At 35.5% G+C, this 13,537-nt stretch overlaps 1 protein-coding gene and 1 non-coding gene across 3 annotated transcripts in view; one reads left to right on the forward strand and one right to left on the reverse strand.

Annotated features, from left to right (window-relative positions):
- Ap3s2 (adaptor related protein complex 3 subunit sigma 2) overlaps nt 1–13,537 on the forward strand; it is a 48,818-nt gene continuing 35,281 nt past the window's right edge. For both annotated transcript variants that reach the window (XM_027920347.2, XM_027920355.2), the window contains exons 1-3: nt 1–151; nt 3,601–3,692; nt 4,073–4,184. In XM_027920347.2, the coding sequence (XP_027776148.1) occupies nt 83–151; nt 3,601–3,692; nt 4,073–4,184 (273 nt within the window). In that variant the 5' untranslated portion in view covers nt 1–82. The remainder of the gene's footprint in view (nt 152–3,600; nt 3,693–4,072; nt 4,185–13,537) is intronic.
- Trnaa-agc (transfer RNA alanine (anticodon AGC)) lies at nt 10,609–10,681 on the reverse strand. The gene has a single exon. It is a non-coding gene; the product is annotated as a tRNA-Ala (tRNA).

A 13,537-nucleotide genomic window follows, 5' to 3' on the forward strand; every position in this document is an offset into this window, starting at 1 on the left:
ACCAGCCGGAAGTGCCTGTATTGTGGCGGAAGGAGGCGCTTTCTGGTAGCAGCAGATTCCGAGGGAAGCGTCCCTGGCAAAGATGATTCAGGCGATTCTGGTTTTCAACAATCACGGGAAGCCTCGGCTGGTTCGCTTCTACCAGCGTTTCGTGAGTGCCGCCCGGTTCGCCACGCCCCTTCTGAACGCCCGCGCGCTCTGACCTCCCCCTAGGCCACTAGCCTTCTCCCCGCACTGCCTGCTGACCCCCTCGGGCTACTGCACTGTGCACGACCCTCACGCTACTTAGCCTCTTTCCCTGAACTGGGGGGGTGTCAGTCCTTTGGTTTCCAGTCCCGCTGCCCCCGCTCTTTTCTGAACCCTTTCTAGACTCCATATTTTCTGACATTTGCGTCTCAGCACCAGGTATAAGAGACGGTGGGGAGTGTGTCTCATTGAGAGCTTAAATGGTTTAAGTCACTTTCTTTAATCTTTTTGGTTGTTGACCGACGATTCTCGAGAAAATAGACATTCGGCTTCTTACAGTTTTTGTTTTTCAGGGGATCTGGAAAAATTCTTTCTTGGAATTTTTTTCCCCCTGGTGGTAGCTGGGGCTGCCTAGGGACTACTACCTTTTACTCAGTAGGATTGAAGAAAATCACTTTGAAAATGGAAAAATGATGAGGAATTATACATGCTGCCACGTGAAGACTCAATAAGCATTTCCTTTGAATTTTCCAAAAATGTTCCTCTGGAAAAACAGAAATATCGTTATTTGCTGTCCTGACCCTCAACATTTTATTTCTTCGCGGCTAGGTTTCAAAATTGTTATATAACAGGGAGACTGAAACCCAAAACTTACATTCAGGCCTCAGCTCCACCTTTTCTATTCTTGTGTTTACTGGCAAGTTAATAAACCGATTTCAGACTTTTATTTTCTCTTTTGTCAAATAGAAATGAAAAAATAATTTACTTTTTTTTTAAAAAAAATTTTAAAAGCTAGGTTACATTTTATTGAGTAGATTACATTGAGGTAAAAAAAAATTATGAGCATCCAGTATAACTTTTCAATTTATATTTGAGAGAAGCCCGTGTGTGTGTGTGTGTGTGTGTGTGTGTGTGTTAGAGAGAGAGGTAAGTCACCATAACATACAGTTCACCTATTTAAAGTGTACAATAACATCCTTCACAGTCAAGTTTAGAACATTTTTATCATCTCGCCCACCAAAGCAACTCCTATCCATTAACAGTGATTCCCTATTTCTCCTTCAACACTCCCAGCCCTAGGCAACCTTTTACATACTTTTTGTCTCTCTTGATTTGCCCATTCTGGACATTGCATATAAATGGATCCATAACAATGTGTAGTCTTTCATTTAGTAAAATGTTCTCAGTGTTCTATGTTGTAGCACGCATGTATCAGTGTTTCATTCCTTTTTATTATCATAATGTTCCATTGTATGGATAATATATTTTGTCCATCAGTTGATGTTTCTACTCTTTGCTCTTGTGAATGATGCTGCTATCAACATTCACGAATAAGTTTTTGCATGGACATATATTTTCATTCCTCTTGGCTACACAGCCACAAGTAGAATTGCTGGATCATGTGGTAACTCTGTAGTGTATTTTTTTCAGAAACTGCCAAACAGTTTTACAAGTGGAAGAACCATTTTACATTTCCATAAGCAGTGTATTAGGATTCCTTTTTTCTCCACATCCTCACAAAAACCTGTTGTTTGCCTTTTTAAGTAAAGTCGTTTTAGTGGGTATAAAGTGATTTTCATTTCTATTTCCATAATGACTAATGATGTTGAGCATCTTTTCTTGTGCTTATTGGCCATTTCTATGTCTTTGGATATCATAGGATTTTTATAAGAACTCATGAGTTAATGAGTGAAAGTCCCTTGAAAACTGCAGAGTCCTAAAAAGATATGAGGGGTTGTTAAAAATAACTGAAGCATGGAGGCAATTGGTAGTTTGCCTTTTTGTTGAACTAGAAATTAGTTGGTCTCATTCTTTCATACACCTTCTCACTGCTGCCACTTCCCCTTAGAGTCAGATGAAAGGCTTTAGTTTAAAAGATGTTTTTGTCCGTTTCAAAAAATGCTGATGTTTGGCATGTTTTGTATTTCTGAGCACACAGAGTTAATCTTTTACAACATTCTAGCATCTGTGAGCTTTGTGTGTTCTTTAGGTAGAAACCAGGATAATAGTGATTGATTTACTCTAATTAGCAGTGACCAGTGATTAGCAAGTTTGTATTAATCTATTCAGTAAATACTGAGCCACTCTATACCCACATTGAGTCAAAGTAATTTCCTCATAATGACATTTTCCCTGTTTTCTTTTTCTACTTAATAACTTTTTAAAATTTACTTGATCATATTATCTGACTCTTGGGGCAGGTTCAATCTGAAGATTTTTTTTCTTTTTATTTAAAAATTTAAAAAAAAAATGCTTTGCTACTTACTCAGAGTCCCCAATTCAGCAGCATTGACATCACCTGGGAGCTTGTTAGAACTGCAGTCTCAGCACCTAACCTAAACCTTGTAAATCAGAATCTGCATCTATACAGTAGTCCTAGCTGATTGCTTGCACATTAGTAGATTTGAGAACTTGGGACTAGAGCTTTTCATTACTTTCTGTCTAATTGACCGGCTTCTCCCTCCTATTATCCTTTTTTTATGTTACCGTACTAGTAATATTGTGAAACACATATGTAGAAGTGGAAGTAAAATGTGAGTTATCAAGTGTGTAGTAATTGAATGGTAAGTGCAAAAAAATTATTTGTAGCTCTGTTCAACTGTTCTAAATTCTCAACTGTGCAAAGAACTTTTTCAATAACTTTGTTGATAACAGCTTTCTTTCTTTCTTTCTTTTTTTTTTTTCCTTAGCAGTACTGGGAATCGAACCCAGTAGCACTCTTACCACTGAGCTACACCTCAAGCTCATTTAAAACTTTTATTTTGAGACAGGGTTTTGCTGAGTTGCCCAGACTGGCCTTAGACTTGTAATTCTCCTGCCAGCCTCCCAAGTGCCTGGGATTACAGGCATTCACTGCTTTACCCCACTGGTAACATCGATTTTATATGTAGTACCTGTGTAACCACTACAAACGAGGGCAAATTTAGTTTCTTAAAACATGTAAATGATTACATCTTGATCTTCATGGAGTGTTAGAACCATCGAGGTTTGTTATTTACTTGTCATAGATGTTTTCCAGTTGAAGACAAAATACTTTAGGATCAGGATTTTGATTATTCTTTGCATGAGTTTTTATTTATAAAGCTGTGCTGGGATCAGACTTAAGGCTCTTTATATTGCTAAGCAAGCATTTTACCACTGAGCTATGTCTGCAGCCCTGCAGCTTACTTATAAGATAGTTAGTGACCAAGATACCTAGTACATATACCCTGTCTTAATTCCTATAGCAAATTCTGTTTTTCTATAGTCACTGTTTTTTCACTACCCATTGTTTTTATCTTTTTGGGAAACTAGTACTAAATGTTGTTCCCAATTTTGAAGCACTTGTTTTCCCTGGCCATCCTCAATGATGGGATGTAGTTTTTAAAATTTGTCCTCTGATTTACCTTGTTATTGTTGTTGTTTTGTCCATAGCCAGAAGAAATTCAACAGCAGATTGTTCGAGAGACTTTCCATCTAGTCCTCAAGAGGGATGACAACATCTGTAACTTCTTGGAGGGTGGAAGGTAAACTGTCAGCTTCACTTTTCTCTCCATATCACCACTTTTGGGTGGCCTTCATCATTATTGCTGCTTCTGTCATACTCTAGTATGTGTGTACTTGATGCAACTTGAACATGATTTACTCAAGAGCCCAGTTCTGTTTGTGAAGCAGTTGCATTATTGTGCTTCATGTATTACACAGGTAGATATTTGGTGCCTAGGAGGATTGGCAGGAAAAAAGGTGAGTTAAGGTGGCTTTAGGTATCTCTACCAAACTTGGTTGCCATTTACATGGTAGAAATGGTCTGCTTCTAGCATTTAGCTTTCCCTTTTTGATTGGGCCCTTTCTCATTCCTTGGCAGAGTTTAAAATAAAGACGTTTAAATGTTTCCCATCTTCCACAGTTTGATTGGTGGTGCTGACTACAAATTGATTTACCGGCACTATGCTACCCTCTACTTTGTATTTTGTGTGGATTCATCAGAGAGTGAACTTGGGATCTTGGACCTCATTCAGGTATGTGTAGTCAGCTAATGATGCAGCAATTTTTCAGAGATTGCGGGTATTTTTGAAAAGTCCAATCTGTAGTTCCTTTTGTCATTCTCCTTATTGATAGTGGTAAAAGTTGCTGGATGTCCACTAGATGGTGCTGTGGGAAAGCTCAGTAGCAACCCTAAAAGACAGCTTTGGGTTTTATTTGTTTCAACCCAGCCTTTATACTGCACTTGGTCTTCATGTTTTAAATTTTCTTTCATCTATCAAATTAACGTGCCTCCCCCTTTTTTTTCTCTTGATACTAGCGTTTGAACCCAGGGATGCTTACATCCCTAGCCTTTTTTATTTTGTGACATAGAGTCTTGCCAAGTTGCTGAGGCTGGCCTTGAACTCGGGATCTTCCTACCACAACCTCTTGAGTTGCTGGGGTTATAGGTATGCACCCCCATGCCCAGCTAACATTTATGCTTTTTATTTTCACCTACAGTGGTAGCCTAAAGCAAGAAACTTGACACTTTAGTCTATGGAGTCTTGACTAAGTAAAAATCATTTTTGTTGCGCTTTTTGAAAATTAGAAATTACTTGAAGATTGATTTCATTGCCTTCTTAGAAACTGAAACATGGGGTTGGGGGTGTAGCCTATGATAGGTAATATGTGCAATATCCTGGATTCCATCCCTAGCACCAAAGAAAGGAAAAAAGAGAGAAGTGTAGTTTTATAATTTAATGGACATTTGTTAAGTATTTAGTGTGCATTGGATTTAGGATGATCAAATCATTAAGGTGTAAATAGAAACTAAGAGGTTTAACCTTTGAAAAACAGTAAAAATCAGTAAATAGTTGACTTAATTGATAATTTATGATATAAGGAATCTGAAAATCAGAATGATAAAACATTTTTAGAGGCTGACACATAATTATGTCATTAATATATTTGAAATAGCTGAAACAAAAAAATAAATGCCCAAATGAGGTCAATACAAAGGTACCTGGAATAATTCTATATTAGGATGAAATAAGAAATGTTTAAAAAAGAAAAAAAGAAGAAGAAGAAAGAACTGACTCTAGAGGTTTTTAAACCTAGAACAGCAACAAACCCATACTGCTTTTATGGAGTAAATTGTTTATCATTCAGAAACCTTACTATAAAAGGAAAATGTTTTCAAATATTACATATTGGTATTGGTACAAAATTAGTTAAAAAAAAAAACTTAAGCCAAATATTGAGCCAAGGGGTTGTAAGTCTTGGTTTCTCGTCCTTCAACAAATCATTTAAGCTTTATTGGCTTTAAATGTTTTTGTTTGCATTTTGACTGTTCTGTGTGTGTAGGTTTTTCTGATTTACAAAGATACCAGATACTCTTTTCTAACCCTAAAATTCCTTCTCTATCAGGAATATTAGAAGAATATAGATTGAGCATCCTGATCCAAAACCTAAAATCTGATATGCTCCACAATCCACAATTTTTGAGCACAAGTAGAAAATTCTATACTTGATCTCATATGATGGGTCACAGTCAAAATGCAGGTCTGCTAAAAGTATTATATAGTTACTTCAGTGGTACATGTATGAGGTATATATGAAATGCAAATGAATTTTGTCTAGACTTGGGTCCCATTCCCAAGATATCTCAGTATGTTTATGCAAACATTCTTTTTTTTTTAAAGTCCTAATTCTGTAGGACTTTTTTTTTTTTTAATATTTATTTTTTTAGGTGTAGATGGATACAACACAATGCCATTATTTTTATGTGGTGCTGAGGATTGAACCCGGGTCCCGCCTGTGCTAGGCAAGCGCTCTACTGCTGAGCCACAATCCCAGCCCCGCAAACATTCTTAAATCTGAAAAAATTCTAAAATTTGAAGCACTTCTGGATCTGGGCATTTTATATAATGATTACTCAACCTGTTTTTTTTTTTTTTTTTAATATTATTTATTTTTTTAGTTTTCGGCAGACACAACATCTTTGTTTGTATGTGGTGCTGAGGATCGAACCCGGGCCGCACGCATGCCAGGCAAGCGCACTACCACTTGAGCCACATCCCCAGCCCCTCAACCTGTATTGATGGTCAAAATTATATTTATCCTAGCTAGGTGTGGTGCCACATGCCTGTAATCCCAGAGGCTCAGAAGGCTGAGGCAGGAGAAGTTCCAAACCGGCCTCAGCCACTTATCGAGGCCCTAAGCAACTTTGTGAGACCCTGTCTCAAAATTAAAAGGGGATGTGACTCAGTGGTCGAGCATTCCTGGGTTCAATCTCTGGTAACAACAAAATTATATTTATCCTAAGAATACAAAGCAATTTAATAAAGAAAAATTCTTAAAGAGACTATTAGAGAAGCTAATATACATGTGTCGGGAGATGCTGAGAAGTGATTATACAGATTCTATTCCTAAGTCATATTCTAAAATTGGAATAAGAAGCATTTTTATTTGATTAAAAAGTATATATGTATTTAATTGGTATAAACTTTATTTTTTTAAGAAATAATACGTTTATATGTTTCAGAATTCCAAAGGTACATATAAGTATACAGTGAAAAATATCCTCCTTCCCCTCTCTCCCAGTAACCTGGTTTACTTTATAAATGCAACCAATTTTAGTTTAAAACTAAGAGCCAGAGCCTGTGTTATATCAGGGAACATCTATAGGTATTTATGAAAACAAGGGTATCTCATACATTTACTCCAATTTTACAAAAACAAATGATAAAAGAAATAGAAAGCTGGGCATGGTTGTGTGCACCAATAGCCCCAGCTACTTGGAAGGCTAAATGGGGGGGATGGTTTGAGACTGGCCTGGGCAACACAGGGAGACCCTCTCTCTCTCTCTCTCTCTCTCTCTCTCTCTCTCACACACACACACACACACACATACACACACACACACACCCCTGATAAAAAGAAATCAACTAGAAAAAACAGAAGAACATAATGAATGATATGAGCAAAATGGCAGAATATGAGATAAATCCATCAAGATTGAATTTCCTATTTCTATGAAAATGGAGAAAATTTGCAAAGAAATTTTATTACAATAGTATTTCAGCATTTAGACTACTACTGATGACAGTAGTCTCAGAGGTACTAATCAGTATATCAGATGGGAAATCAAGAATTGTTCCATCAGAAGGTCTTAACCCAGTAAAGGGAAACCTTATTAAGGAAAATGAGTGACCAAGAAATGCAAAAGAATATTTTGAGAAAAAAAGGATGGTAATGGGGGATAGGCTTTATTATTAGGCTTTAGAATATGTAAGAGTTGGAGGTGAATTAATTACCTAGACAATCCAAATCAACTGGAAACAATTAGAACCACTAATAGAGTTCAGTAAGATTGCAGGATGCAAGTTTAACTTACAGAAATTAGTAGTTTTCCCTTAGTAGTAAATTTGAAAACGTAATATTAAAGCAGCTTATTCACAATTGCAAAAAGTTGGATAAGTTTGAAATGTAGAAAACGTGTAAGATGTAAATGAAGAAGACTTAAAACTCAGCTAAAAATATGAAAAAAGAACAAAGTAAATGAAAATAATTACATTCCTTTCCTGTTGAGAAAGCTTTAAAATGTCAGTGTTTCCGGATTATAAATTTGTGAAAACCCAATCAGAATCCTAGTAAGATTGTTATTCTTAAATTAATTTTATTGTGAGATATATATGTAGAAAAGTAAAGATATACCTGTACAGTTGTATAGTTTAAAGAATGCTAAGAAAATATACATCTGTATACCTGTCTATGTAGAATATTACTAGTACCTTGAAATCTCCTGTGTACCCCTACTCAGTCTAATTCCCTTCCCTGTTTGGATTCCTCCTCAAATTCTATTTTATTTGTTGTTTGTTTGCTTGCTTGTTTCGCAGTCTTGGGATTGAATCCAGGGGTGCTCTACTGTTGAGCTACACCTCCAGCCCTTTTAATTTTTAGACAGGGTCTTGCTTGGTTGCTCAGGCTGGCTTCAAACTTGCCATCTTCCTGACTCAGTTTTCTGAGTAGCTGAGATTACAGGAGTGTACCACTGTGCTTACCTCCTCATATACCTGAGTTGATGATCATTCTTTTGCTTCTTTTTATGGTTTTATGATGTGATGAATATCCCTAAGTGATATTTTGCTTGGTCTGGCAAAACCAGATGTCAAGCACAGACTTAGCTGTATAAGAAAAGAGCAATTGCTTTCACAAGATCATGGCTGTGTTCCAATTTGGCTTCAGTGTCCTTTGACAGTTTATAGAGCTTCTTTGGGAAAAGTCAGAGGGCAAGATCATGTAAGTGAGCCCAGGAAAACCTACTGCCTACTACAGGTTCTGGTGTTCAGCAGAAACATGGACTTCACATTTTCTGCTTCTGAGTTTGTCATGACTTACCTCTGTATTTTAAGAGTAGGTCAAAGCAGAACATTGTGGTAGGGATAAAATGAATGTTCTCAACTGAACCAGTCAGCAGAATGCTTAGGGAAACAAGCACTACATACTTTGCAGTTTACTTTTTTTTTAAATTTTTTTCAGAGTTAGGAATGGAACCCAGGGCCTCATATATATTAAGCAAGCACTCTTACCACTGAATGCTTTTTAGCATGTTTTTTTAAAAAATAACATTTTTAAAAAATGTTCTATTAAGACAGGATCTTGCTGAGTTACTCAGACTGGCCTATGTCATGCAATCTTTCTGCCTCAGCCTCCCAAATAGCTGCGATTACAAGCATGGACTACCATGCTTGGCTTGATTGATTCCATTTTACTATTTCTTTAAATTAATATTTCTCTAATTCTTTATGCATGTTATTGTTCCTATTCACACCTCGTAAGAGCAGAATATCAGAATCAAAGAGAATTAATATTTCTAGTTATAATACATATTGCTAGATAGCTATTCAGAAAGACTATTAATTTGTAATACCTCCAGCACTATATAAGTTTGTGTTCTGTCTTAGCTCCAACACAGAAGTATGTCTTTTTAAATGTCTACTCAGAGATAGGCATACCTCACAAATAGTTGAATTTTTATTAGTCATGCTTAGTTTTTTTTTGTTTGTTTGTTTGGTTTTTTTAATATTTATTTTTTAGGTGTAGATGGATACAACACAATGCCTTTATTTTTATGTGGTGTTGAGGATTGAACCCGGGTCCCACCGTGCTAGACGAGCGCTCTACCACTGAGCCACAATCCTAGCCCCATGCTTAATTTTTCAGTGTGTACTCTTACATTGTTCTTTTCATGTCAGCCTTCTGTGATATAATTGAACCACTCGTCCACTGAAGTCTAGATCCTGGTTTGTAATATTGTATTTCATTTATTCTAGGAATGAACATTTATCACACACTTCAATAACTCTAAAATCAGGCTGTGTATTACTGTAGATGACATCTAATGACTATAATTGACAGCATTTTTTCTGTTAACACATAAAACAGTGGTTTGCCTTATAATCAATGAAAAAGTAATTCTTGGGCTGGGGATGTGGCTCAAGCGGTAGCGTGCTCGCCTGGCATGCGTGCGGCCCGGGTTTGATCCTCAGCACCACATACAAACAAAGATGTTGTGTCCGCCAAAAACTAAAAAAATAAATATTAAAAATTCTCTCTCTCTCTCTTAAAAAAAAAAAAAAGTAATTCTTTTTGCATTTCGGTTTAACACTAACTTAGCTTAGTGATAGAGTGTGCATGAGGCTCTCAGTTTAATCTCTAGCCATCCACGAAATATGCAAACTTATTTAAAATTTTTTTTTTCAAATTGATTTTTTTGAACTGTTATGGTAAATGTAAATAATCCATTTTTATCTCCCCTTGTTGAAGAAACTTTAATATATAATTTATTAAAGTTTATAGTGAAATCCAGATTCTCTATCATAGCCTGTAAAGCCTGATGTGGTCTGGCTCCTTTGTCTTTCTGACCTCACCATATACATTTTGTCCATTCCCATACTCTAGCCTCATGCTCTTCTTCAAACTCAAGAAATTTTTTGCCTCAGGGCCTTCATATTCTTTCTGTCCACTAGCATGCTTTTGTCTAGGTTCTTTAATTATTGCTCTTTGAATGACTGCTTTTTATTTATCATGGCCCAGTACTAACGTTAATCCTTATAGTGAATTTTTGGCACTCTGTCTCAAAGTGTAACTCCCATTCCACACATTCTATTTACTTTCTTTAAAGACTTTTTTTTTTTTTTTTTTTTTTTTATATCAGGGATTGAACCCAGAGACTCTTAATCACTGAGCCATGTCTCCAGTCCTTTTTATATTTTATTTTGAGATGGGGTCTCTCTGAGTTGCTTAGGGCCTTGCTAAGTTGCTAAAGCTGGCTTTGAACTTTTGGTCCTTGTCTTACCTCCTGAGTCACTGGGATTAAAGGTGTGCGCCACCACACCTGTCTTTCAAAGTACCTTTTTTTTTTTTTTAAATTAGTTGTAGATGGACACAGTACCTTTATTTTGTTTATTTAGTTTTATGTGTTGCTGGGGATTGAACCCAGGGCCTCACACATGCTAGGCAAGCGTTCTACCACTGAACTACAATCACAGCACCCCTCAAAGTACTTTTGACAAATAGAAAAGATCTGATTTCTTTGCCTCCTGTTCCATACCCAGAATATTAGCCAGATGAAAACATGACTTATTCACTGTGGTTTCCCCAGAGTAGAATGGGATGAGCCCAGAATGTGTAATCATTCCCCAAACAGTGCTTGATAGACTTTGAATATATAGTCTGATTAAGTTTTTACTCTTAGCTTTGTTCTACTGAGTTATGTTTTTCTTTCTACACTAATTTCACCTTGTTTTATTTATTATTGTAAATATAGGTTCACATACCTAGCAAAATAATTTATTCCTCTTGGATACAGTTTTTTATTAACATATTCCCTGGTATTTATAACCATTTGTTCATCTATACACATTCTTATATAATTTATAAAGGTATCAAAAGTCCCTGTTGGATTTGTAATTAGAAGTGAATTAAATGCAGCATTACTCTCAATTTATTCATTTTTTCTTTTGAATCTTGCATTGAAGCTTCATTGTTTTTATTCAGAACAGGTCCTAATATCACATGATTATTCTCAAGTTTCAGGATGGTAAGCTTTTATTATTATTTTCACAGACATTTCTTCACCACCACGTAACTTTTCTTTTAATTCGTAATTAGTTACTATTCATTATTTACATCTCAGTATAGTTGAAATTATCTACTTTACACTTACCTTTTCTACTTCTTCAATAGTTAATTAATCTTCCTGTCACAATTGGTTCTTTTTTTTTTTTTTTTGTATCAGGGATTGAACCCAGGAGTGTTTAATCACTGAGCCACACCTTCATTTTTATATTTTATTTTATTTTGAGATAGGGTCTCACTAAGTTGTTTAGGGCCTCACTAAATTGCTGAGGCTGGCTTTGAACTTGGAATCCTCCTGCTTCAGCCTCCTGAGCCACTGGGATTAGAGGTGTGTACCAGGCCCAGCTTCCTGTCACAATTGGGACAAAATTCTAAACCATTTATTTCCAATTTAAAAAATATGTATTATTAATCTGTTAAACACAAATCAGATTTCTTTTCATATATGCTAAGATATGGATCTAATTTAATTTACATTCTGTCCATCCCTTTATCCAGTTTCTCCAGTAATGATTGTAAATTATTCAGTCTCCCATTGTTTTGCTACTCCTAATTAAAGTTAATTTCTATATAAATTTAAGCCTGTTTCTAGAATTTCAACCATTTTTAAAATACCTTTATTTTACTTATTTATTATATGTGATGTTGAGGATCGCACCCAGTGCCTCACACATGCTAGGCAAGCACCTGCCAGTGAGCTACAACTCCAGCCCTCAAGTATATTTTGTTTTTATTTTGAGTTTTTAAAGTTACACGGATAGTGTATGAATAATTCTTGCTGTAAAGATTCAAACAGCTCATCTTATTGGGTAGAATGGAAAAGTTCTCACCCTTAGTATTCATCCTTTTCTTATACACCATTCCCCTTGTGAAGGTAATTACTACCAAGTTTTTTAATGCACGAATACACATGTACTCTCTATATATATTACATATTTTTAAATAAAAAGTAATCATACTGTATGCATAGTTCTACAGTTTGTTTTTTATCACATTAATAAGTCTCAGAGCTTTTTCTACATTTATGCATTCTTTTTAATGTGCATGATTTCCCATAATATGGATGTATCATCATATTTTATTTAGAACCCTACTTGTGGGCATCTAGGATTTTCCCAGTTTCTATTGCAAGTGATACTGCAGTGACATCCTGCAAATATATCTCTGTGCACATGTATTAATTTCCTTAGAATAGATTCTTAAAATCGTAATCATTGCTTTAATAAGGGAGTGATTTTTATTTTTAGTTTTTGTAACTTTTTAATTTTATTTTGCAATGCTGAGACTCAAACCCAGGGCCTTGATGCATATTGGTCAGTATTCTACTGTTGAGCCACAGCCCAGATGGGCTTTCCAAGTTGTCAAATATTGCCACATTACCTCCTAAAAAGGGATTTGCCTTTGATATGCTTACTAATGGATTATAATGTGCTTGTTTCCCCATAAACTCACAGACTTTTTTGAATTTTAAGAATATTTTCAATTTTTTGCCTATCTGATGGGTGAAAACAGTCAATTCCTTGTTTTTTCTAAAACTTTCCTGAAAACTAGTGAGGCTATGTATCTTTTTGTGTTTACTGGCCATTGGAATTTGGAAATGTCTGACTGCACCATTTATCCACTTATCTATGGCTCATTAGTTTTATTCATTTTTTATTTTTTATTCACACACAACCCATTTGTGTGTATTGGGTTTTTTCCCCTAACTTCATGGATCTAAATCATTTTTTTGTTACATTTATTACAGATATTTTCTTCAATCTATTGGTTTTTTAACTTTATGGAGTTAAATTTCTTGATCTTTTGACTTACAGCTCCTAGGTTATAAAAATGTTCTCCAGTAGTTTTGCCATTGCTTGTTTTTTTGAAAAAAATATTTTTATTATCATTACTGCCCAGCTTATTTGTGCTGGATTATGTGCCGAAGGTAAGATCTTCCAAAGAGTATCTACATAACCTTCTTTCTTGTTTAGGAGGTGGAAATAACAAACCAGCAGATAAAAAAAAAATTGTACATACAGTAGTTGTCCTATCATATCTTCAGAGGATTGGTTCTGCTTATAAAGTGGCATACTATTTGCATTTAACCCCTACCCCACCCTTCCATATACTTTAAATCACTTATAGATTACTTACAATATCTAGTAGAGGGTAATACTGTGTAAATAGTTGTTATAATGTATTGTTGAGGGAATAACAATAAGAAAAAGCCTGAACATGTTCAGTACACAGTTTTTTTGTTTTTCCTTCCACAGTTAATTGAATT

The sequence above is a fragment of the Marmota flaviventris genome, chromosome 2 (genome assembly GCF_047511675.1).
Source record: "Marmota flaviventris isolate mMarFla1 chromosome 2, mMarFla1.hap1, whole genome shotgun sequence".
Lineage (NCBI taxonomy): Eukaryota > Metazoa > Chordata > Mammalia > Rodentia > Sciuridae > Marmota > Marmota flaviventris.